The sequence below is a fragment of the Zootoca vivipara genome, chromosome 5 (genome assembly GCF_963506605.1).
Source record: "Zootoca vivipara chromosome 5, rZooViv1.1, whole genome shotgun sequence".
Classification (NCBI taxonomy): Eukaryota; Metazoa; Chordata; class Lepidosauria; order Squamata; family Lacertidae; genus Zootoca; species Zootoca vivipara.
In genome coordinates, this window is record NC_083280.1 from 57,672,226 (window position 1) to 57,700,042 (window position 27,817).

At 41.4% G+C, this 27,817-nt stretch overlaps 1 protein-coding gene across 1 annotated transcript in view; it reads right to left on the reverse strand.

Annotated features, from left to right (window-relative positions):
- C5H10orf90 (chromosome 5 C10orf90 homolog) overlaps positions 1-27,817 on the reverse strand; it is a 93,525-nt gene that overhangs the window by 18,523 nt on the left and 47,185 nt on the right. Inside the window, exons 4-6 of the mRNA XM_035137979.2 lie at positions 13,651-13,944; positions 10,893-11,086; positions 8,587-8,788 (exon numbers count right to left, since the gene is read on the reverse strand). Coding sequence (XP_034993870.1) covers positions 8,587-8,788; positions 10,893-11,086; positions 13,651-13,944 — 690 coding nt within the window. The remainder of the gene's footprint in view (positions 1-8,586; positions 8,789-10,892; positions 11,087-13,650; positions 13,945-27,817) is intronic.

Genomic DNA, 27,817 nt, shown 5'->3' on the forward strand with positions numbered 1-27,817 from the left:
CTGCGCTATAGATTATCCTTTTGTTCTCAGTAGCTGCCCATCAGTGCTTTAAAAGCCCTCTGTGAGACAATGCAGCTTTGGAAAGTCTTCGTCTCTATGTTCATATAATATTCTTGTAATCCAGAAAAGGCCAGCTAAAATACCGATTACACTGCCCATGTCCACAATTAATTTGAAAGATCCAAGTAGAATGCCAACTCTGTAGACAACAATGGGGCCAGCAGTTGGAGGTGCCAGCTCTAAATTTATTTCTGTTCCTACAAGATTCTTTTTGTGGCTCCTCGGTTAAATGCATTGTCTTCTATCCACCACTGAAATGTTGATAAGAGGCCTTGGGGCAGATAGATGGATGCATACACGCACAAACATTTATTTATTTATTTATTATTTATTAGATTTGCATCTATCGGAATGCCTTGCTCGTCATAGAAGGGTACCGTATTGGTCTGAATATAAGCCTCACTTTCCCCCCAAATTCCAACTGTGAAAGGTTAAAGTGTGGCTTATATTCATGACCTTATGGTATGCAGCCAGGAGTGTGGGGCAAACAGCGCCAGGAGTGCGGCAAAGCGGCCCCTGCCCCACACGTAGTCCCCCATCCTATCCCCCAAGCCCGGGAAGGGAGAGAGTGAGGAAGGGGAAAGGCTGCCAGCAATGTGTGGCCCCCTCCCCCAGTATGCAGCCAGGAGCAGCGAGAAAGGGAGTGGTTTATATTTGGGTATTTTCTCTCTCCCCTCCCCTCCAATTTTAAAGGTGTGGCTTATATTCAGGTGCGGCTTATATTCGGGCCAATATGGTAATTAAAAGCACTTCAACACTTTGGGCGAGATTTGGCTTCCATTCTTTTCCTTTATAAAGAGACAGGAGATACTTTTATTGCACCCACAACACAAGAATCTCTGTGGAGAGGATACTTGAACTGGCAATGCATAAATAAACAAATTTCTTGTGTACTGTATACGGCACATGAAACTTAATAAGAATGTACCCCTGGACAAGTCACTGTAGTTACATGTTCTTGTATTTACATGAAAACCAATGAAAATTATTTGGATTTTTAAAAAAAGATTTGTATACCGCCCTTTACCTGAAGATCACAGGCAGTCCACAACATAAAAATACAAAAATAAAAATCCATCCCTTCAATGGTTCACAAGCTTGTCGTGTTACACCATTTTTCACTAACAACGACATCAAGTTCTTAAGAGGATATGCTTTAACAAAACCTTTAACGAAGTAATTGGGGAAATGGTAGAAAACATATTCTTCAGTATAAATCAGAAGGATACATGGTGAAGAAGATACAGGCCTGTATTTTTTTTAAAAAAAAATGTAAATTATACAGTAAGTGGAATGAGGATGTTTCCATCACCTCACTCTGTTGTGGAGGGATTTTCTGTTTTTCAAATACTGATATTACAGCTATTGTTTTGAAATAACATATAGCTCCCCAGTGACTAAGAAACCTGCAGACAAATCATACTTGGCCCTGTCCTTGAAGTTTTCCCCGAGTTGCAGTGAAAATCTACACAAGGGCTGGATACGGATAAAGACTTAAGAACAAGCGGCGTCAACACAGGGCACATTCTCTCTCTTTCCTAAATGGTTCATGCTGCTGAAGAAGATTGGCCCTGTTCGCATTCAAGTGCCTTCTCAGCTTCATGATCTCAAATGTTTATATCTAAAATGTCACAATTCAATACTACCAAGGTGTAGAATTTCTACAGCAGGACATTCGCTTCCAAGAACACTGGGGGAGCGAGAGGAGACTTCAGGGTTATCCTGTTCGTTTCAGCTCAGCAGGCAGAGTAGAAGTGAGATCACGAAACTATTGCCTCCCATTTCCCAGACGAGTAGCCAGAGCTAATATAAAAGAATAATATAGCTATGCTAAGGGGAGGCTTACTGCATTAAAAAAAAAAGACACAGGACACATCAACATGTTTCAAAAAACCATTCAAAATCCCAAGTTTGGGGATTCACAGAATGGAGTTTTCTCTAAAAGTTAGATGTGAAGAAGTATAAGACCATAAGAAGAATCTGCTAAATCAGGCCTATGGCCCATCTAGTCCAGCATCCTGCTCTCACAGCAGCTAACCACATGTCTATGGGAAGCCCAGGGCTTTTTTTTTCCAGCTGGAACTCACTGGAACTGAGTTCTGGAAATCTCAGGTGGGCACCGTTGCCATTATAAGATAACAAGGGAGGTGTTCATGGTGAGTTCCAGCCCCTCTTTTTCTAGCCCATAAGCAGGACATGAACCATACAGCACTATGCCCAGCTGTGATTTCCAGCAACTGGTACTGAGAGGCATATTGCCTCCAACAGTGGAAGGAGAACATAGTAATTGTAATTGTAGCTAGTTGCTATGGATAGCCTTGTCCTCCATGAATTTGTACGATCGTCTTTTACAGCTACCCAAGTTCATGGCTGCTGCGGGAATGAGTTCCAGAGTTTAACTATGCATTGTGTAAAGGTAAAGGTAAAGGGACCCCTGACCATTAGGTCCAGTCGTGACCGACTCTGGGGTTGCGCGCTCATCTCGTGTTATTGGCCGAGGGAGCCGGCGTACAGCTTCCAGATCATGTGGCCAGCATGACAAAGCCGCTTCTGGCGAACCAGAGCAGCACACGGAAACGCTGTTTACCTTCCTGCTGTAGCGGTACCTATTTATCTACTTGCACTTTGACATGCTTTCGAACTGCTAGGTTGGCAGGAGCTGGGACCAAGCGACGGGAGCTCACCCCGTCACAGGGATTCGAACCGCCGACCTTCTGATCAGCAAGCCCTAGGCTCAGTGGTTTAACCACAGCACCACCTGGGTCCCTTATGCATTGTGTAAAGAAATACTTTTATAAACTTCAGCCATATCGCCTATTACTTGCCTTTTCTCCATACTTTCCCTCATAAATGCTATAACCTTTCCTTGATATTTTTTTGGGGGGGTGGGTGGGGGTGCTTCTTTACCTTTTCCAAACTGAAAATATTCATTTGGGGGTGAGCTTTCCAAATGTGGTCACATAATAGATTTGTATAACAGTACTTTGATATGGACAGTTTGATTTTCAATTCCTTTCCTAATTATCCCTTGCATGGTATCTGCCTTTTCCCACAGCCGCCACACACTGGGTCGACGCCTTCACTGAGCTATCTATTATGACCCCAAGGTCTCTTTCCTGGTGTGTCACAACCAGTGGTGTGTTTGCCCTGTGAACAAAATGAGCTTCTCCCCTCAGGGCAGCTTTTGTTTATGGAACAAGCCCTTCCGTATGCACAGCTCTCTTTTTATGCATAGCAACTCCTTCAATGAATGGAATGAAGACTCTGGATCCTTCAAGACATATTGTAGAATGGCAACTCTAGCTCATAACTAGTTATTGAGAGATGAATTGCTGTGGAGTATTAGTTATCCATCTTAAGTAATCTTTAAAAAGTGTGATCTTGAGGGAGTCCACCTGAAGTGGACAGAATGGAAGAAGTTTTGAAATTGAGGTATATCATACCAAATATGGTGTTGGTATGTTGCCATATTTGTTAGAATCCTGAAAACTGCAGCTTTCACTTTGGGAACACAGGGAAAAGAAGAGCTTGAGGTCGAAAGGTTAGCAATTGACATCTATGGCTTGGTCAATGAAGAAGTATTCATTTCTATGGCCACAGTAGTGATTTGCGTGTGAGAAGAACACTGAGCACTGATTCATGCCACTTCTGCATGCAGCCAGAGATGGTTTAATGAATCTTTGTCTCTTCACGCAGCAGGTGCTTGAACTGCTTCTTCATTTGCTTGATAGGTATCTTTATGCACTGATGGAACAGCTGAATGAATGATTGAGTGATGAAATAACCACTGTGCTGTTGAGCCAGGTTGCAAAATGGAAGTGATAATTTCCTATCCAACAGGGCTACAGTTATGATTATGATGAGCAGAGTGCTAAGGAAATTTATCAAATGCCTAATAGATATAGTAGTTTCTGTCATTCTGAGAACATATAAAACCTCACAAAGACTACATTATATTTTTATGAAGAATAAGGTGCAGCAGATAAATTATGGAAAAAGTTTCTTGCTAGAGACATTTATCATTAATAACCATGACAGGAAGGAAACTGCTGTTGCTTGAGTAATTAATAAATGTATTTAAAACCACATTTTTATTACTCACTTTATCTTTAGTAATAGCACAATGAGAAAGTAATCATTTTTTTCTCTTTTTCAGTGTGATATTTTGTTTCTGTGAAAGCCCATATACACTTTATGCATATGTTTTAATGTTTTACTTTATGTTTTTGTAAACCACCTAGAGGTTTTCTTACAATCAAGTGGTGTGTGTCTTTCTCTCTCAGATTCCTTCCTTGCATAAAAATAGCTTTTAGGTCCTTAGGTTTTGTATATGAGAAAGTTTGAGATACTCTTCCATGGCAAGAGGCTTTCAAAAACTGTAAGTGCCACTAAGCAAGTAATGCTCAATGGCTTTCATGCGGGTTTTAATGTGGTTCTTAAATCTGACTTTGTAGAGGGACTTTATGTTGGGTAGTATACTTATTCGCGTACAATAACTTTTGCCTCAGTGTGGGATGGGTAGGGTGAGCTGCTGGGTGAGAGGGGGAATTGCTCAAAATCATGAGGAGGTATTTTCTACACTTCCAGTTGAGAGCAATTTCCCTCTCCCACAACAGCCCCTGTGCCTCACCCCTCACTGCTCTTTGGGGTGATAAGGAAGGTGACTCCCCCATGTCTACTTTTACTAAATCGAATTTTCAGCAACAGTTTATTGGACATGAAAGGCAAGTCATCTTTAGATTTTCATCAATTTGTAACTGTAGCAAAGGGCACCTTGAAACTACTTCCTTTAGGGAGTTCTCCTGCCATGTTTCATCAGTGGAGAAATGAAGATTCAGTGCCTACTTTCTCTCTTCAGTGCTGAATTACAGATGAACAAGGATTTACCAAAGTTACAAAGTCAAGCAAAAGAAGGGGAGGGTGTTCTTCCCTTTGCATTTACTGTAGGGGGGCATATAGTTATTTATTAAAATTCATTTCCAAGCTTTGCAGTTGCCTTATATTCTTCAGGAGCAATGTTTTTTCAGTGTCAAATTCCTATGTAGTTTGACCCACATGGGCTAAATAAATTTAGTAAGAAATCAGGACTTTTTGCAATGTATGCACATACACTCTTAAATTCAAAGCAGAATACAGGACACAGATCACTGGATGTTCATTGGGCCCCAGATTGCAATTTTGATGTGCAACGTATCTCTGGATCTGTGTATTTATCACACATGTACCCCATACTTCCACCAAGGAGTGAAAGACAGCATACATGGGTTCCATTTTATGACAGAACAACTTCATATGGGAGGGTTAGGATGAGATATAGTGATGCCCCCAAGTCATCTTGTTTCCCTGTATCCAAACTCATGATTTTTGCCTCTGCCTCACACTATACAAGTAGACAGATTGTCATAGTTTTAATATGTGGCCACTTGAGAAAATAATTTCTTAGCTTGTAAGAAAGACATCTGCATTTTTATTACCTAACATTTTGCCAGAATAATGCATCTAGGCAAAAATATTATTGCATGCTGTTACTTAATGTGATATTTCCCCCCTCTACCTCAATATAATTTTTAGTTTCTGAAGTCAAGATGCTGTAAACAGATGAAAAGTCAAGAAAATAAGATTAGGGAATGTTGTATTTTTAAAGAAGGTACATGGTTTTAAGTACACATACATTTGTACTTGTGGTACAAATTGTTATTGTATTATAATAATCATGAATATTATGTGTACTGTGCAAAGTGTTGTACTTAGATTCAGAAAACCTGTTTCAAATCCTTGCTCAGGCAAGAGGTTTACTGGGTGACCCTGGGTGAGTCTCTTAGCCTACCTCACAGGGTGGTTGTGAGGATAAAACGAGGGAAGGTACACCATGTTTGCCTCCCTGAGCTCCTTAGAACAGGACTGAGTAATATGTTCCTACTAGTACTATTGAGAGTGAATCCCACCCAAATCCTAGCCACTCACGGAATGATTCCCTGGCAACTAAGTGGAGTTAAGGGTCCTGTGAGGAAGTTAATTGCCTGCCATGGAAGCTCAATATCAGGAGTGACTGACAGCCTCTAAGGGAGACTTGCCAGCAGTACTCTGATTCACAGCTTGGTTTTTTGTTTGTTTTTTGTTTGCCAAAAGCTTTAATGCATGGGTTGCTATGGTACCGTATATTAGTCACGTTACAAAGTGCATAGGTCAGCAGGTGCATGGGTAAGCAGAAGCTAAGATATTGTTTTGACACTTTACATGCCCCCTCAAAGCCCTCCTTTTGTGCAGTTGGTGTCCTGAGCCATGGGACTGAGCAAGCAAGCAAGCCATCCTTTGGAGAGGCTTGGTTTGCTGAGTTTGTTCTCACCGGTGCGTCCATTGTGACAGAGGCAGAGTTAATGGGCCAGCTTGCCGTCTGATCTATCTGTAGGCATCTCCTTAACCAGAGGAGGCTTTTGGGGTGGGGGGCAGTCCTGGTGCAGTGTCAGGTTCCTGTGATGTACAAGGTCTCCTATGGCACAGAGGTGGACTTCTGCCCTGACAGTCCCCTTGCTCCATCTCTAGGGTATGAGTCAATATTCCCCATGGTCCCTCTCTCAAGGTCCAATTTCTCCAGTTCTTTGTTCTTCCCTTCCTCTGCCCAGTCTTGACATATCCACAAGGCTCATGCCAGCCAAAAGTGTCTGGGAAGGCACTGCAGACTTCAAGGAAGCATTAGTACTGCACTCCCACCATCTATTTGCTATGACATTGGCTAGAGTGCTTAAGCCCAGTTCTCCGAGCTACAAGAGGCAGTCCCTTCCTTAGAACTACTCTGCCTTTTGTCTGAGAAACACAACTTCCCAGTTGATTAATGGTGTCTTAATCCTGACTGAGAGCCACCTGTTGAATAATGGTGAAGATGGAATATAGCAATAATGTACAAATTAAAGTCTGTTGTGAAGATGCAGCTGGCAATAATGGAGCTGTGCTCAAGTTTGTGGATAAGTAAGGGGGGAAATCATGTTATCGTGGAAAAGAAATAGCACATGCAAAATAATGCTTACAAAGCTGTAAAGAAAAAAAGAAAAGGGATTTATATTACAAGTTACAGGAATAAGCAGCATGCTTTGGGAATACAAAAAAATTAAGTATAGAGATGAAATTATTGCAATATATATATATATATATATATATATATATATATATATATATATAACAAGACAAAGCATAATCTAAACTAATCTGTAATTGCTCAAGCATGACCATATTCATCCTTTTAAAGATCAAGTTTTTAAATGTTAAGCTTTACAGAGAAAGAAAAGTTCAGTAGGCAAGCATTTTCACTATTGGCTCTATCACTTTGGATTATGTTTGCTATCTTTCTTTTCTTTTCTTTGAAAGCAGGGTTCCCAGAAGTAAAGGGATTTGGGGAGCTTACAATGAGAAATGTCACCAGGGGGTAGCTGCCCTGCTTCCTGTGGTAAAGCAGAAGAATGCTCTCAAATTTTACGGTGAGAAAAATGAAACAATGAATCCCCTAGGACTCTACCCTGTACACCCCCTTACACACTTTTTGCTGAGCTGTTAAGAAAAGGAAGCCACTTATCTAGCAAAAAGTTTTTGCATTTTTCTGCCTCCGAAAAATGAACTACAGAATAGACATGGCATGTTACTTTAGCTTGGAAATTGAACAATTACATCTGACGCTTTCTTGAGTTTATACACTGCAAAACATCAATGATGACTACTGGTCATTAGAAGTTGCACACCAGACTGGATTATTCTGAATATGTAACAGACAGCTACAATCTTGATTTTCCTAAATAACTACAGGCAGGTATGATTCTTGTTAAGAAGGCACCATGTGAGGATGTAAGGCTTATCTCATCTGCCCACTGTGATCAGAATGGATACTGTACACACACACACACACACACACACACACACACACACACACGGGCATAGGATTCTTAAAAACAAAGTCCATATGATCCTCTTTTTCTCAGTAGAAATGAGCTACCCTACCCTAGGCCTATAATTATTTAGGGCAAGAATAGGGAACTGATGGCCCTCCATGGACTACAACACCCATCATGCCTGACTGGGACTGATGGGGGTTGGAGCCCAACACCTGGGGAACCACAGGTTCGTCATCCCTAATTTAAGGAAAAAGTAGTGACGCAACTGCCATACTATGCTTTAGAGTTTGTCCCTAAGACAGAGAAAATATTTCCATGAGATCTATGTTGCAAACATTGTGGTATAGTTTGCAGAAATAAAGCTTACTTCTCCTTGAAGATATCCTGTGTGGTGCAATGATTTGCCCCTTTTGTGTAGTATAACTGGGGAGATCGGAGTGAATTGAACTGATACAATGGCAAAGGCTTTTGGAGAATTATATATTGATACATGAAGATGGCATTTAGCTTCACCAGAAATTACATCCATGCAGGAATCAGTATGAAAGACTATCTCCAGGCTGAAGCACCAAACATTAACAAAGGAAGACTGCATATTCTAGCAAAAACTGTGATAATTTGGTTAAAGTGCCACAGGTGAACTTACCACTGAGAGGATGAGGAATTGTATACTGTTTCTTCTTACTCGTAATGGAAGACGCGGAAAGTTTGCGAGAAAGAGCAGGCCCTTGTTTCTTTCTTGAAGCATCACCCTGCTGGGTTTTCCTCAGCTGTACCATGTGTTTGAGTTTCTTTAGGCGTTCTTGTGAGCGGGAAATAAAGTGAGGCTTGTGAACTTCTAGCGCCTCCTAAAAGAAAGTGAGAAACAGAGTGGAGTGAGAAACAGAGAGGGCATTATCAATTAGTTCCTCGGAACCAACTTAATGAAAGTCCTGTTTCTCAAGTGTTTAGTTTTGCCTCCAACAACCATGGAAACTATCACATAATATGGGCATGATAAGATGTCTCACAACAGCGTAGGACCTCATGCCTCAACGGAGGAAATGGCAGTCATGTGCCCTTTTGTTTACAAGCTCACCTTTCTGCAGCACAGGAAAATCCCACCTATCCACCAATGGATCAAGGATCTGTCTTCTTATACATAGCTTACACAGTATAATTGGCCTTGAAATGGATTGCCTGCAGCCTTTGCCCTCTTCATCCCTTTCCTGCACCCTGTCTAGTGTGTTTATTGTGCTGGTATGGGTGTTGTGTGGTTCTATGGTGTGGTTCTATGCCTGCCAACCTAGCAGTTCAAAAGCACGTCAAAATGCAAGTAGATAAATAGGAACCGCTACAGCGGGAAGGTAAACGGCGTTTCCATGTGCTGCTCTGGTTTGCCAGAATCGGCTTTGTCATGCTGGCCACATGACCTGGAAGCTATACGCCGGCTCCCTCGGCCAATAATGCGAGATGAGCGCGCAACCCCAGAGTCAGTCACGACTGGACCTAATGGTCAGGGGTCCCTTTACCTTTACCTTTATGCCATATTAGTAAAAATGGAAGAGCGTTATAAAAGTATTAACACAACAACAAATTGGTGACATGTTTGAAAAACTGCTACATTAAGCAGGAGTGGCTATTCTTGCAAACACACGTCTCATTTTTGCAGTTACCAGCGCCTCTGTACTTTAGAATTCCTTTTTGGCCTAAGTGTCCAAATAGGAAAACCAAAGGACACAATTAATGGCTTCCTTAGACATCCAAGATATATGGATTCAGGATAAGTGCATCTGCTGTGCCTCAATGGGTAAAAAAGCAGCAGAATCCATTTATCACTATGTGCTTGGAAAGAAAGAAAGAAAGAATAAAAAAGTGCAGTATACTCTTGGCCACTTCATTTAATTGTTTATTAAATATTTTTCTGCTGCCTAGGCTGTTTACTCCTAACCATTAACACACTTCTGTTGTTGTTTAATGTGCTGTCCTTGTTCACATCAGACTCAGTTCTCAGGGTAACAGAAATGTCACTTTCATGGTGGGTCGTGAATAGCTTTTTAACATGCTCAGTGTTAAAAAGGGACACCAGAATGGTGTTATCAGTAGTAGATTAACCAACATTTAACCCTTACTGTTCAGATTTAGGTTCATAACATTCTGCCAGTCTAGCCCATAAAAACATAGTATCCCTTTATTAAGGTTACTGTCCTGGCTCCCAGTTGCTGAAGAACGAGAACTCGGAGAAGGATTCTTTCCAAAGTCTTTACTGTTTAGATTGGTGCAATACATATGCACATAACTGGTCTAAGGGACAGCAGGGCACATAGCTGATCCAACGCTTGGGTACACAATGGCACACCCCTTGCTTTCCTATATAAAGGAATGTGGCAGGCTCAACGTAGTGCAGCAAATGGTTCTGCTCCTTAGCAAGCAACCTAGCCCTCTGCCTCAAAGGTGGGTTCTGCTCCCATCTCATCAGATCTCCCTTGGTGCCTTCGGGACTTAGGTTTGATGGCTCTGGGGTAAACTGTGAGAGAGGTATTGTGGAGGTGCTCAGACAGCTGTGGAGAGAAAAGCAGGGTGCATTGTCCTCACCTTGGAGGACCCATAGTCTTTTAGGGCACAAGAATCTTCATTTTGCTGCAGCAGACGAATACAGCTACACCTCTGGCCATTGGATCAGTAAATGTGAGGGGAAGGAACTGATGGAAAGGTGAGCAAAAATGTGTGTGTATAGCAGGGGCTTCTAGAGGGACAGTGGGGAATTTTTGAAGTTGCTCATATTCAACAAATCAGGCAATCAAAATGATTATTCAACAATGAAGAGCAGCTTCAAGTGACCTCATTGTTCCGTTGATAAAGTAAGAAAAGAAAAAGAAAAAAGAAAATGTGACTTTCTGCCCCCATTGAGTTCCCAGGAAAATAACCATCACAGGACTGAGAGTTAACAGAGAAAACATCCTGATATTTTACCCTGAGAGTCAGTGGGTTTTCAGGAATGTTCTCAGGCTCAGAGCAGACCTCTGGCTGCTGGAGGGCTTCATGTTTCTCATGAGTAACATCTGGCTCATGAGCTGTGGAGGTTGTTACCCTCTCGATCGTCTTGTTCATCTCACTTTCCTGATGCTCCTTCAGCTTGATAGCCAAGCCACAGAATTTGTAATCACCTGAAGAAAGAGATAGATGTTTATTAAGGGGGAGCAGCTAATTTGAATTTGGGTCTTTCTTTGCTTCTGGAGGGTGGTTTCTGAAACAAAACCGTCGAGTTATATATTCTTCAGCATTTTGATGAGAATTTATCCTGATAAACACATTTTCCCACCACCTCCGCCATCTGAATGCAAACTGCTTTCCATTTACGACCTTGGTTCCACCTCACTCCACTGCATGATCCTGGTGGCCTGAGGCTGCTGCCTAATATATTGCTTTTCAGAACAGGTGGAGGGAAATATATGTTGCTCTAATTGATAATTATAATTTCCTATCATTTACATTATATGATGCTCCTGGAGTATTCAAAGCACTTCACACTGATTATCTCAGAAATCTTTACAACCACTCTGTAAAGTACAATAGCATCATACCAGAATTACTATTTTTAGTACCACCATACTGCAGATGGTGCAGGGAGAGGGGCAGAGAGGAACAACTGGAGAAAAGTGGCTAGCCTAAGGCTACTTAGTGAGTTCATGGATGGGGGAGAACTAAAGTCAGAAAGCTCAGCTCACAGGTGCACAACCTTTGCTGCATGACTCTCAAGAGCTCATACACTTTGAACCAACTGAGATTTACGGCACTGATGATGGACTACAACAAAATATGTATATTGTATTGTTCCTCAAGTAATTTGAGTTCTTTTCCCTTCAGTCTTGCGGCTGTTGGTCTTTTTTTTTTCATTGTTCCTGTATTGATCTGCACATTCAAGTCCTTAAAAGGCAAAAGTAAAGGTACCCCTGACCATTAGGTCCAGTCGCAGACGACTCTGGGGTTACAGTGCTCATCTTGCTTTACTGGCCAAGGGAGCCGGCGTTTGACCGCAGACAGCTTCCAGGTCATGTGGCCAGCATGACAAAGCTGCTTCTGGCGAACCAGAGCAGCGCACGGAAACACCGTATACCTTCCCGCCGGAGCAGTACCTATTTATCTACTTGCACTTTGATGTGCTTTTGAACTGCTAGGTGGGCAGGAGCTGGGACCGAACAACGGGAGCTCACCCCGTCGGCGCCACCTGCGTCCTTATTTTACTGCAATTACTATAAGATGAGAAACTAATAAACAAAATGCTAAAATATGATTTCAGTTCATTAAAAATGTAATCAATCTAGAAGGTTTTTTTTAATAAAATGTTTTCCTCCTTTATAATCAAGCTTGATTGATTGCTCTTTGACAATCAATATTTCTTGCATAATTTATAATCCCAAAAAGGAGTTTTTGCCCAAAATGCGAATAGATGTTTTCAGCATTTTACAAGCTAAAAATACAGAATTAATCCAAAATGGCAAATTATCCTTCTGAAGAACACAGAAACGTGCCCCTCTTACAAGAGTGACAATAAGCTTGTGTTTCCTGTCAAATGGTATGATTCGAGATATTAAATATCTGAGAAGAAATCCTATTTCAGATTGTTTCAAATGATCAATTGCAGTAAAGAGAAAATACTTTTTCCTTGTGTCATGGCAGAAGCTTGATACTCTTTTTTTTCTAAACAAACAAACAAATCAAAATATAAAGTTGTTTTCTGCACCTGTTTTACCAAGTTGCAAATCCTCTCCCATATTGATTGTTTTCCCTGAAGAGGGGTTTGCAAGGTAAATTGAAAAACTGAACATTAGTTTCAGATATTTTTTCCAGACCAAAAGCTCCATGGAGGCTGTGGTTGTAGTTGGTGAGCACAGTGCCCATGTACCAATTATTGTGCATATATTTCCATTGTACACAAAGATCTGTCCCTAATGCTGCAATGGTAGGGAAATACATTATGTGACCTGGAGCTGCTGGGCAGGGAGGTCCTCTTGATTCAGGAATTCTAGGATGCCAGAGAGGTGAGATGGGCATAATTTATATATATATTGGTATGAAGAGAAAAATACATGAAGTTGGTGTTATCAAGATAATTTCAAGACAATGGAATTAGAATAATCCCTAATTTATCTCTCTCAACTGTCTACAATAAAAATAGTTTGTCCACTGGGCAATTTTTCAGTGGATACAAAATGAGGGTAAAATATATGGATAAAGCAGAAGGGAGTGGGAAATGAGGTCAGCAACTCTGAGAGTATCCCTCTATCAGCCTATAGTACAAGCTGAGTTGTATCCCAACAACAAGCATTTACAGGGATGGGGAACTTGTAGTCCTCCAGTTGTTATTGGACTGCGGCTCTCACCATCCCTGAACATGGCCACACTGGCTGTGCTAAAGTATGCATGTTTGGGGATTCAATACAGAAACATGGGACATCAAAATGCATTATGTGTGTTCTAACTATCTTGTCTTATTTCTTCTTATTTGGTCTCAATAGGCCATGGGCAATATTGAGAATTTATACAAATGCATTAAGTGAAGCCAGTTGCTCTCCAAACTATTTTCCTACTTTAAACAGCAGCAGCAGCAGCAGCAGCAGCAGCTGCAAACAAGCTGCTCATTAACAGCTCTGCACCTTTTACTCTGATCACATTTTAACATGCCACAAAAGCTAGATTCCTAATAGCCAATGAAAGATTTGCAGCCTACCTTTTGGGAATGGATCTTGTCTGTGGATATCATTTTCTCCCAGTGCCCTTTTCGATAAAGCCTTTATATGATACCCGTGATCAGAAAAAGATGTTTTTGGTTTCAGAAAGCTTTGGGTGTGACTCTCTTTGGACTCTGAAGTGGCTTTGGGTTGATGTTTATCTTTCAAAGAAATCCCACCTTCCACCAGGAGTTCTTTCTTGGACGATTGCTCCAGAAAGGAGGCACGTGCTGTTTCATAGTGTCTGTCTCTTATGCACTGTTTTCTGTTGCTTCCAGAGGATGCTTGTGTGCCTATTAAAAAGTAAGAGAGGGAGAGGAGAAATAAAAGAAAAGCAATGCCTGAAACATAACTTTGCTGTCATGGATCCTTCTGCAAAGGTCCTTCCAATATTGTTTGCAGCACTGCATGTATTATTATTATTATTATTATTATTATTATTATTATTATTTCATAAATGTAGCCCCACACCCTTGAAGCAGTGATGCTGTGTCACTGCCACCAGAAAACAGTGTGATATCATTAGCCTCTTCACTTCCTTGTTCTCTAAACTGCTTTTAATCATGTTATCCTCTTTCCTAACAAGACTACCTGTGATTACAAATTAATAGCTTCCTAACCGGCCCATATACCAACATTTCATTTCCACAGCACAAGATTGTATACTATGCAACTCTAAGAAACCCACTGGGGAAAATAATTGCCAAGAACATAGAGCACGCTTCATAAAAGACACACTGTTGCTATAAAGCCAAACTGATTTCGCAAACATGTTTCAGTAGTTCATTGAAGGCTTGATCCAGGCATTTCATTGCAGTGTGGTTACACTGGCATCTTCCAGACATACATTTAACACAGAGAAAACATGATCTCCAAAGTTGCCCTATAGGGCTTCTTGGCAAGGGAAGAAAGGAAGGTTAGGTGAACAAATATCATGCCAATGAATGAATGGTGATCCACCAAGACTGTTAAGCACTATTGGGGCTACTGTGAAAGAAAGATTGCAAGACCCCAGACTCACCCAAAGTCCTCCACCCCCACAGTCCACACAGGATCATTCAGTTGAGAGTGATTTCAAGTCCAAGACAAGAAAAAGTATTGTGTAGTTGCCACTCCCATCTCCATCTCCTCCAGAAGATTTTCCATGCTGATTGGGAGCACAAACAACAAACCATGCCATCAATGCCAATCCTAGTTGCCCCTCTCTGTGACGCCTTTTTAGTGTGCAGCTCATTCAACACTAGCAACAGGCTTATAGGTACGTTTAGAGATGCTTCAAAAATTAACTGTTCAAAAGCATCGATGCCATCATTGTTCATGAGATACCACCCAAAATTCCATGGCTTATGTTTCTCACTTTCTGTAACCAACTGCAAGGTTCACAGGTATTTCTATTCTAAAAGGTAAAGGTAAAGTGACCCCTGACCATTAGGTCCAGTCGTGACCGACTCTGGGGTTGCGGTGCTCATCTCGTGTTATTGGCCAAGGGAGCCGGTGTACAGCTTCCAGGTCATGTGGCCAGCATGACAAAGCCGCTTCTGGCGAACCAGAGCAGCACACGAAAATGCCATTTACCTTCCTGTTGTAGAGGTACTTTTTTATCTACTTGCACTTTGACGTGCTTTTGAACTGCTAGGTGTGCAGGAGCTGGGACCAAGCAACGGGAGCTCTCCCCATCGCAGAGATTCGAACCGCCGACCTTCTGATCTGCAAGCCCTAGGCTCTGTGGTTTAACCCACAGTGCCACCCGCGTCCCGCTGTTTCTATTCTATTCTATTCTATTTTCTATTCTAGGCTACTACAAATATACATCCCCCCTCTCCCAAGCCTGTCTTGTTAGTTTGTGCACACATAATTATTTGTGTGTTTGTGAGTGTGCACACGCGCACACAAATGTGGTTGACCCCCTATATCCTTTTCGTAAGCCCAGCTTGTCAATGTGTATCCATGTGGAGGGAATGACCGTACTATTTGAGATGAACTGTACTGTTGGGCTAATAAACATGACAGCCTCTCAACAAGGCATCTGCCTTACAACAAAAGCAGCAAGAAAGGGGAAGTTTGTGCAAGCTTCATTTATGGAATTTGATAGGTCCTGGCCTGAGATGGGCATGGGCATGCATATTTTCAAGATTCACAAACTACCAGTGAAAACTTGATGGGGAATTGAAAATGACATTCAGTTCGTATGATACCTATTCGAATCTATTTTCTTGAAGTTGGCTGAAATGAACTACTGTACATGGATAAGACTGCAATCAGCCTTATATGTGGCATCTGATGGTGTTGCTGTCTAATAACAGGGAGCATTCCTCAACACCAGGCAAACTTTACAAGGTGGCCACAACACACTCTCAGTTCACAGAAGCAGATAGCTGCACATTTTGTCCCATAACTAACTTTCTAGGAGGGCTAGTGAGGTTTAAAATGAAAGCCCAGGGTCTTGAGAACCTGACGAGGGTTACCAGTGAAAGCATTCATGGGCATCATGGCACCCATTGGCGCCAGGATGGTGACCTCTGTTGTATGATAACTTGCTGGGGATCTAACATGTTAGTTCATACATTTCTGTGTTATTATCTCTGTAACAAAGATCTCAAAGTTTCCCTGTAACATACGTTGTTATCTCTTGATAACTGAAAACTACATTAGCTTTCCTTTTTCTCTCCTTCTCCCCCACTCCCGTTTCTGAAACATATCTAATTTATTATCTCTTTCATTAGAATTATCCCAGTGGGAGCCACAAGGAGTCACTTACTGGTTCAATGAACGTCCTGGTAATGGAATTAGAACGTTGCCCCTTAATTACAGCAGCTAAGCTAAAATAAAACTAAAAAAAAACCTCTCTATGTTGAAGCTCATTCTGCTTGGCAATAGGAGTCCTTTCCAGCTGTGATTTCTATTAAATTCTGGTGCTTTTGCTCTGCAATCAGGACTGGTTCAAGTTATCTGGAGCCACTCAGCTGGAGCCCCGATTCCATGTAATCGTTCACTTTCCTGTCTCCTATGTAAGTCTAATATTAAGATTCCACAATCCACGTCTTATTCACAGATCAGTAAAAGGTAACGGGGTTTGGGCACAGAGGCATAGAGAAATGAGTTTCACTGGGAAAAGACAGGCAGAAGAATACATATGCTGCGAGATAGAAAATAGGGACCAAATACAAAACCACAGGGACAGTGCTGTAACTTAGTCAACAAAACAGTGCTAAATGGCAAGGTACACACACACACACACACACACACACACCGCAAATGAACATTTGGGGGGGGGGGAATCTTTGAAAGTGGCAAGTGTTTCCAGACAGGGAACTGTGGGATAATGACAGTCTGACATCCCTGAACCTGTCAATTAACCAATTACAAACTGCATCCCTAATATTTGACACTTCCAAAATATCACCCACTAGTTATAAACACAATAGCAAAACTGTATTGAAGCACATGTACAGGTTGGAGCTCCTATTTTAGTGAAGAAATATCTATATTTGAGTTGTTAGCCAGAGAATCTTGTATTTGTATCTCACCCAGTCTAGCAAGTTGTTAAAACTGTTCCCCAAGGAATAGATCTCACAAGGGGAGAGAGTAAGGAACATGTATATTCACTGAGTTATAAAGCAATGCCAGTTCCCTATCCAGGAGTTGATTAACCACCTTAGAGCAGAATAGTCGAGATTTACCATTTTAAAAAAAATTACGCAGAGACAGACTGTGCTGTAGTTACTAGCTATGGCAATTTAAAGTGTTAGTTGCAAACACAAGCAAAAATCAAACCCCACAGTCTGTGCCATTTATCTGGCAAATATGTGAAAACACTGAGTAATTTTTGGAGCTACATTTGATAAATATTTTCTTTTATCAATTAAATCTTTCAAAAATGGACCCAAATCTGGCTCTTCCTTTCATATAAAGAGCCAAAATAAAGCACAAACAGCTGTCAATTATTTACTGTAGAGTATGTTGCAAATAATTTACAGGAAACTCACAGCCACACACAAAACAGAGAAAGGGGTGCTTAAAAAGCTGAGATCACACTGCTCACTTTTCATACTCTGGGAACATTTTCATTGTATTGTTTAGGGAATAAGGCATGAATCTCTCATTAAGAATATCTAGAGTGGTGTTTCTAACTCTCCAAGCAACAAACTGGAAATATATGCAACCCACAGAGAACAGCTCAAATTGCAATTGGATGGAGATAGGGTTTTGCTATTATCCCAGTTGAAGGAATACTTTAAAGCTAATGAAAAAAGACATGAAAGTCTAATGCATAGGGAAACCTGTGAGAACAAAATAGCTGAGACAAAAAGAAATGCTTCCATTAGTAAAATATGTGTCTGTATGTGTATATATTAACAACTGCACAATTTACACAATTTGTTGATGCAGTAAGATACAAAGGGGAAAAGACATAAAGGTCGCAACATGCTTTCCCCACCACTCAGCTCTTCAAAGTTTCATATATCCCAAATATGCCCATGCTATTTTTTTTTTTATTTGGGGGGAGGCGGGTTTTCCGAAATAAACTAGCCATGCCTCGAACCAACTTTGTTGCCTTCCCCAATTTGGCTTTTTGATCATGCTGTAGAAAAGCAATCTCTTTTACAAAGCAAACATTGTCAGGCAGCTGGTCCTTATTCTGTGAATCTTTTTTTGTAGGAAAATACTTGTTAAAGGAAAATACTGTTGTGGGCAGTTATGGGTCCTTCTTTTCTGTTTTTAAAAAGGCAGTGCAATGTTACCTGCAGTCCTCCTGGCTTCTCCAGCATGGTGCCTAGGGCGCTACAGTGCTTAGCACTTCTCCCAAACCTTTCAACCTTCCTGTTTGTTTGGTTTCCTTAATCCTCAGGCAGCAGGGCAGGGACCCAGGTGGCGCTGTGCTAGACCACAGAGTCTAGGGCTTGCTGATCAGAAGGTCGGCGGTTCGAATCCCTGCAATGGGGTGAACTCCCGTTGCTCGGTCCCAGCTCCTGCACACCTAGCAGTTCGAAAGCACATCAAAGTGCAAGTAGATAAATAGGGACCGCTCCGGCGGGAAGGTAAACAGCGTTTCCATGCGCTGCTCTGGTTCGCCAGAAGCAGCTTTGTCATGCTGGCCACATGACCCGGAAGCTGTCTGTGGACAAACGCTGGCTCCCTCGGCCTATAGAGCGAGATGAGCGCCGCAACCCCAGAGTCGGACATGACTGGACCTGATGGTCAGGGGCCCCTTTACCTTTCCCTTTACAGGCAGCAGGGCACATTTTCCCCTGTGGTCCCAGAGCTCTAGCACACATGGGAGAAGGGCTGTAGGTCGATGGGAAAGCAACTGCCTTGCCTACAGAAGGTCCCCCACACCAATCTCTGGAACTGTAGTTAACACCCCACAGAGCTGCAACACCCAGGACCCTTAAACTATAGTTCTGCGGTTTATTTTGGGGGAAGTTGTGTGATTTAAATGTATGATGTACATGTGCTATCAGCCTTAGTTTCTAAGCCTATAAGTCAAAATGCATGTAATTTGAATCATCATATCATCTTTTTCCTTTTACCCGCTGCTTCCTCTTTCTTCTACAGTGGTACCTCGGGTTACAGACGCTTCAGGTTACAGACTCTACTAACCCAGAAATAGTACCTTTGCTGAACTTTGCTTCAGGATGAGAACAGAAATTGCACAGCGGCGGCAGCGTGAGGCCCCATTAGCTAAAGTGGTACCTCAGGTTAAGACCAAGGTACCACTGTATTTCCTCTGTGTCAAATTTTAGACTGTAAGCAACTTAGGGCAGGGGCCTTGTCCTCTGCAAAGTACCACCAGACACATTGATGGTGATGTATAAATAACGACCACTCAAATTGAAGAACTAAGGAGGATACCAGAAGCTGTATAAATGGTGAATTATTCAGGCAATGAAAGTGTTAAGCGCCTAATAGTCATGAACAGCTGTGTTAGCTTGTTTGCACACCTAATACTAATTTGTGCCAGGAGTGTGAGTCAGCAGATTAGTGTTGGACAGCTGGTAGGGAGGATGACAAGACCTCCTAATTATTCTTGATGGTTGCATATGTGTGTTCTGGAGAGCTGAGGTTTTATTGTTTTAGTCAGGTAAATTAAAGCCACACACATTGAGTCAAAGCTACAGGATATTAGACTAAGAGCCTACTAATGTGAACCATCTAAAAACACAGTAAATGCACCATGTGGCATGCAAACCTACTTTTAAAGCAACTCAGCCCCATTTGTAAGAACGATACTGCCAATTTATGAGTCACTCAAGACAGATACACACCACCATTGCCTCCAGAGCTATAGTGATACCCTCTTGTGAATACGGTCCCCTGTGGTAAACTGGAACACATTGATAAACTTGAGCAAAGGGAAAATTCCTATGTCATAAAAACCATACTTTGGCCACATCATGAGAAAAGAAGACTCCCTGGAAAAGACCCTGATGTTGGGAAAGATGGAGGGCACAAGGAGAAGGGGACGACAGAGGATGAGATGGTTGGATAGTGTTCTCAAAGCCACCAACATGAGCCTGACCAAACTGCGGGAGGCAGTGAAAGACAGGGGTGCCTGGCGTGCTCTGGTCCATGGGGTCACGAAGAGTCGGACACGACTGAACGACTAAACAACAACAACAAAAAACATGATTCAAGGACTCTCTATGAGAAATGTTCTGCAATGGGGCTTAAACTTTGAGCCTGCTATGTTAAAGTATTTTAATTTTCAAACAATAAGAACTCAACATTAGCCTGGTTCACACATAACACCAAACCATAGTTTATTAAACTAGTTTCATAAACCATGGCTTAGCATTATGTGTGAACCAGACCAGTGTGGCAGAGTGTGGTTGCCACTGAAACTGCAGCTTCATGTTTCTCCTCCTCTATCTCCCATAGTGCCCAATGACACAAGATGCATGTGGTGAAAACATCTTGTGAAGGGTTTCTTTGTCCCCTTTCTGCAGCATTTTTGCAGGGTGAGGATGATGTCATTCCACACATTTTGTATCAGTAGATGTTACTGGTGAAACCGTGTTTAGCAACAACAACTTCTGGTCTGGTTTTGGTCCCAAACCACTGGGATCTGACCCACTGCACAACCGCCTTGGAAGCTGCTTTCTGCTATCTCCTGTCTCCTATCTCCACTACGCCAAGTTTTTCCATAGCTTCTTCTGTCACCCTGTGTGGCCGTCTCCTTAGGAAGTTAAATTGCAATCCAACTGAATGACAACAGTGCACTACAACAGCAGCAGAAACCCAGAAACAAGTGTTGGGGACACTGTGATGGGGGCAGCACAAAACTAATGCAGACAGGTTTAGAGATCTGGAACAGACGCTTAAATTTTATACAGCCTGAGCATTTGTAGAGTAAAAGTACTGCTGTAACAGACCTATATCATGGATCAAACTTCTACACAAAACTCAACCGCCACCTTCTCGCGAGTTCTCTGAAGGCACATTATATGAAATTGGTATTAAGGCAGCTCTCCCAGTGGAAAAAGCCAGAACTGATTTCAACGTTGTAAACATACCCATTGCTCAAATATTTCATATAACCCTTATTTATATTTAACTCTAGCTACATGCCGTTATAGTTATGACTTCAGGATTGTAGTAACAAAGCACTCTGTGTGGGAGTTCCCTTGTGTTTGATCTGGAAGCTGCAGTTAGTGCAGAATGTTGCAGCACACAAGAATGAGACCCTGCCAGCACATAACACCTCTGCTAAGAGATCTGTAGTGGTTGCTCATTTGCTACTGGGCCAAGGTCAGGGTGTTACTATTAGTATATAAAGCACGTAACACCTTGGGGCCAGTTTATTTGCAGGGATCATTTTTCCCTATAAATGTCCACTCAGCCGCTTCAGTATGCAGAACGAGTACTGTTATAGATGCAACATAATACTTTGTCCACGCTTGTAAGAAATCAATGTGTAGCAGGACCTACACTTTGGAACTCCCTGCCTATTGACAGGATGTTTTATCTCCTTATGTGCTTTATCCCTATACAGTTTTTAATAATCTTTTGATTGGTTTGAAATACCAGCTATCTATTTTTTTAATCAAGAAATTTAATGCTTTGTTTTATATATTTGCAAACCACTTAGAGGTTTTATTACAATCAAGCGGTATATAAATTTTGTTAAACAAATATAATAACCAAGGGGGACCTAGAGTTTCATCATTGTAGGTGTTCGTGAATCCAAGTTACAATCAAATTGGCTCCTATTTTCCTTTGAGGTTAACTTGAAACATTTCCTTTTCATGTTTTTCCATTGTCCCTGGTTTGCTGGCTCAAAGATAAAGGTCTCTGTTTTATGGCTTCTTGAAAGGGAGGCTAAACACGAGAAGCTTAATCATTCAGTTCATCACAGCATTGAAAGCCTTAGCTAGAAAACTGTAGAAATAACGCCCCCAACTACAGTGGTACCTCGGTTTACAAACACAATTGGTTCCGGAAGTCTGTACTTAACCTGAAGCGTACTTAACCTGAAGTGAACTTTCCCATTGAAAGTAATGGAAAGTGGATTAATCCGTTCCAAACGGTCTGTGGAGTACTTAAACTGAAGCGTACTTAACCTGAAGCGAACTTTCCCATTGAAAGTAATGGAAAGTGGATTAATCTGTTCCAGACAGGTCCGCGGAGTACTCAACCTGAAGCGTACTTAACCCGAGGTATGAGTGTAATTGGTTCTGGAAGTCCGTACTTAACCTGAAGCGTACTTAACCTAAAGCGAACTTTCCCATTGAAAGAAGTATCTGAAGAAGTGTGCATGCACACGAAAGCTCATACCTATGACAAATTTAGTTGGTCTCTAAGGTGCTACTGGAAGGATTTTTTAATTTTGTTTTGACTGCGTCAGACCAACACGGCTACCTACCTGTAACTTTCCCATTGAAAGTATATGGAAAGTGGATTAATCCGTTCCAGACGGGTCCACGGAGTACTTAAACTGAAAATACTCAAACCGAGGCATACTTAAAGCGAGGTATGACTGTATAGAGAAAAGAGGATGCCCTACAAATTGTTACATCACAACAACAAAAGTTTTTCATGAATGCTACAATCATCAGCACAAAGCTAGTTTGCGAGTAGGGCAGAACAATCCTAACTTGGGGCCGGGCAGGAGTAGAGCAAAGGAACCACTGTGATATCGAAAGCTGTCTCATGCTATCTAGGGTGGAAGGGTTTTTTTTGCTGTGTGTGTGTGTGTGTGTTGGTGCTGGTGGTAATTATTTGCTATTCCAGGTGGACAATGCTGAAGATCTACGAGGCTTTGAAACATACAGATTCAAAGCCACACTTGCTACCACTGGCAATTAAACACACACACACACACACACACACACACACTATATATATACACACACATATATATACACATATATATACTGACTATCAAACCTTTATCAGGCATTTTACAAACAGAGCCGCAAGAAAAAGAGTCACATACAAAAGTATTTAAAATGCATACAAAGAGGCAACAGTAAACTGCATACACTAATTGTGTGTGTGTGTGTGTGTGTGTGTGTGTGTGCATAAACTGAGATTTCTTCCTATTTAACTACTCCTTAAGACACTGCTGCCAAGAACTCAGCTACTCCCGCAGTCACCTAATGGTCAATGTCAGACAGGCAGAATCCAACATTTCCACCATGCTGCGGTGTCAGAGCACCCAGAAGGGGGGACAACACACGTTCACGCAGCATTCTGTGGAGTGGACAATGAAAGAGAATATGCTCTACAGTATCAGGCACATTCAGACCCAACTTTATCACCATCATGAACAAGATTTTTTTTCAACAGGACTTACCAGTTACCCAATATTTTCGAGACATCTGGTAAGCATCATCCCATTGGCCAGGTTCTATATATTCTACATAGCACATTTGTGCTTAGGCCAATGAAAGACACTGACCAAGCTTTAAAACGTGAACATTGTCCATTTGGAGCAAAGATTATGGCATAAAAGGGCACTGATGTCAATGCAGTATCCATGAGAATGGGAATGAAAGACTTTGTGATGTCATCCTCAAAATAAGTACAATGTGGCTTGGTGGTCAGAGGCTAGTGACTTTAAGGGCATTTGCTTGGAAATACTGAATAGCAAGTCAAGGTTCCTTATGTGAGTTTCTCATTGGGATGTAATAAAAAGGGCAATTTTTTGTCATTTGCATCCAAATCTAGATTCAAATCTGGACAAAGCTGTGAATCTCTATCACACTGAGTATATGAATAACGTGCTAAATGAAATTGTCCATAATGTTCATAGAACAAAACAAAACAGTTCCTGATGTGATAATGGTGCAGCTAATGGTTGCAAAGCCAGGTTTTTGTCCAGCAAAAATATCTGCAATACCATAAAAAACCAACACCTTTAATTGTAAGGGTGGGATGTACATGGAAACAAGCTAATTCAACCCACAACAATGAGAGGCAGTCCTTTGCCAACTGCAGCATGCCAGATGAATGAACCCATATATTATTCATATTGTTGTTGTTTTTTCCAAATAATTTTTATTGAAGATTTTCAATTTAAACATTAATCACATCCTCATAACATAGACTCTTAACCTCAGATACAATAAAAAAGGAGCACAAAAAAGAAAAAAAGGAAAAAAAAGAAGAAAAAAGAAAAAAAAGAAAAAAACTTTAAATCTTATCCAATATTCACTGACATAACTTCGGCTTCCCCGTCCCTCCCTCCCCGAGTTCATTTTACACCCCACATCAGCAATTTTCTCGTATCGAATACAATTCATAATGTTAATTATCACTTAACCAATTATTTTCATCTTGCATAAAATTTTATCCAAAAAATACTCAATCAAATCTCTGAACTAAATCCCTTAGCCTGTAATTTCCCTAAAAAATATTCCCGAATTTTTTCTTACTAATATCACTATTTAAATTATTAAAACATTTTTTACCCCCCCCTCCTTCCCCTGATTGGCGGTTTCCTGCAAACTTTGGCCAGCTCCTTTTAACAATCCATTTTTAAACCATTTTAGACATCCCGTATTAAAATTCATTTTGTTTTTTCACCCCACTCCATCCCTCGCCCACTCCATACCCCCTCCCTCTTTCCACTTTTCCTTCTGCTGCACAACTCTCCTTCTCCGCCTCTCTTTCCCAACTTTCTTCTCTGTTCCCCCCCAGTGGCATAGCTTTCTCCAAACTTCCATCTTTATTTGAATAACCTTGACCGGAATCTGGTCTCCCCCTCCCACTGAGAGACCAACATTCCGAGTCGAAGCCGTCTGCATCAAATCAATGTCCTTTGCAACTTCTCCCACAAGTTGCTCCGGTTCTTCAGTTCCAGGCTCTTCTGTCTCATCCTGTAATTCCAAAGTGTCATTTGGGGAAAACTTTTGTAGCACTTCTTTAAGACTTTGTATCTGTCTCCCATATTGCCGGACATCTTCTCCCAGCTCTTGAACAAGCTGTAACAAAAGTTGCAGTCTCTCTTTGCTCAGCTGGGAATTCATTGTTGTGTCTATCCAGTTCCTTTGTGTTCTCAAATTATGATGAAGAGGGCATGGTTTCTTTACCCCAAGATGGCGCAGATTCCAAATCCTTTATTTATTTATTTATTTAATTATTTATTCATAAACTCCAACTTGATTTTTCCCAATTTAAACGTTCTTGTCCCACAGTTCTAATATTTCCATGCCTGTTTTGACAGTTCACAAACTCGTGTTTTTTTTTTTTTAAAAAAAAATCTTCTTAACCGGTGGAAGCGTTCTGTCGGCTGGACTTTGTTTCCAGGGTCTCGCCTCCAGGTTTATGGAGGGCTCGTTCCCAGATTCAAACTTTCTTTGCAGAGATCTACAAGAATTTCTCCTTCCCTTGGCTCTGCCCCACAGGGAAGGGTCTTGCTTAATTTTTTAGAGGTTTTTAAGGTCCCAATCTAACGTGTTGGCTGCGGGCTTGGTAATTGCTCGCATGTCTCGGTTGGGGGGGGAACGACCTCCGTTTCCTTTTTAGATTCTCCTCCCCGGACCAAATAATTTCTTCTTAATAATCCAACAAATTTTACTCACAAGTCCGATCTTGATTCAATTTGGAGGTATCTGACGCTCAAACTGTCGTCGGCACGGAGCTTTGCATCCCAGAGGTAGCAATCGACCCAAGGCTCCGTCCTGCTCCGCCGGCTCTCAGCGCACCTCGAAAGGCGCATTCCGGGCGGCGGGCAGGACTCAACGGAGCTCAGCTGGGTTCCCACGGTCCCGGAAAGCCAAATCCGGGGGTTCTCCGAGGGGTCGCGGTGACCTCGCGACTCCCCCCCTCCTCTGGGTCGCTGGGGACTTCGGAGCCCGAAAATCCCCCGCCGATCGCAAATGGCGCCAGACCGGAAGTGATATTATTCATATTGTTGTGTGGCCAACACAGCAGCACACATGACCCACCAGCTACATGGCAGCGATTCCCAAAGGACAATGTGATGAGAAATGTGATGACAGTAAATGTACTCAAAGGGGGAGAGTACCATGGCCTCAGCATCATAGAATAATTTTCTTTCCAATGGATTTGAGGGTGTATTGCTGTAATCTCTGCTGTAATCTTATGCCGAAGGGTGGTTAAGAAATCTTTTGAATAAATAAAATAATATAGAATATAGAAACAAAATTTACCCACTGAGTCTTGTGGGAAACAATGAAATATTGACCTTTTTCATGCCCTCTTGCTCAATACTTTGACACATTCCTCCTCAGCTGTGGCCATTTTAGATGCGTCAGAGAAAGATAATCAGGGTCAGCATTATTATTATTATTATTTTAAAAAAATCTAGAGAAAAGCAAACTTATCTTTTCAACACTGAGAAAAAGAAAATGCTCAATATTCCTGGCTTTAAAAAAAAACACCAAAAAACTGGGAGGTCCATTAGCACTTTTCAATTTTATATATGCTACTCACAAACTCACTCAAGCAACATTTATCTATTTATAGTGTACCAAAGAAAGTGATCAGAACTTGGAGATCCATCACTTTACATATTCTCCAGCATCAACGAGGCGTATTCCTAACTGACAGATCTTCAGCTGCCACCTGTTATTAAACTCCACTGTTCAATTGCAAGTCAAACTCAGTTTGCAAGCTGTGGAGTCTACTGTCAAGAAATGTGACAATAAAAATTAAATGGAAAGCTCTGGATAAAATAAAATTGCAAAATCTGGCGCCTGCTTAGCATATTCGGTTGCATAGCACTACTGATTGAGAAATCTAATCTGAAGTACCTCTAAGAGGCTGCTAACTCAAGGTTGTTGCATAGCCAGTGAATTCCAGAGTGTTTCAGGCACTCATCTGCTGACTACTACGTCACTGCTTGACTATAGCTGCACCCAAATTTTCAAACTTTTTATCCCACCTCTTATAGAACCCTTTGGGTGTTTCCTCTTTATGACAGATTTTTGTTTTATCGATAGATAAGTTTTTAGCCAATGATTAATCTGCTCCACTTGCCTGTTTCTATTATACTGTATTTATATCTTAGATAACAGTGTTGTTGTGGGGGGGGGACGGGGACGGGGACTGTAATGTGTTTTATAGTGGGTTTTAATTGTCATTAGACACCAGAAGGGCAGCATACTGTTTTAACCCAGAAGATAGGAATGGAAACAGCTACAGTAACAGGCTTAATGGGTTTAGAAAAAATTCCATAAAACAGAAGTTTGGTTATATAATTGTGAATGAAAACCTGTACTATATAATCACAGGTTATAAGTGTATGTCATAACAACATAAGCGTATCTGAAGAAAGCTCATACCAATGACAAACTTAGTTGGTCTCTAAGGTGCTACTGGAAGGAATTTTTTTATTTTGTTTCGACTATGGCAGACCAACACGGCTACCTACCTGTCATAACAATACAAGTTTAGCTAGTTAATGTTATGTTGAAATCTCACATTAATAAATAATTTCAGCTTCTGATTGTTCTAGCCTTCCTGATATTTATCTAACTAAAACCTACTTTTCATGCTTCACAAATGTAGCCCCCTAGGAGTATCAACTGTATTTGAAATGTCCTTTGTTGGGCTTATGTTTGTGTTTTTGAAGGAGCACACCCAGAGATGTCCTACCGCAAAGCAGAAAGACATTTGTCTCTCACACTTAACATCAGGTCTGCATTGCTCCAAGTAATTAAACTGTAAAGCCATACAGCATTTTATATGCAGATTGGA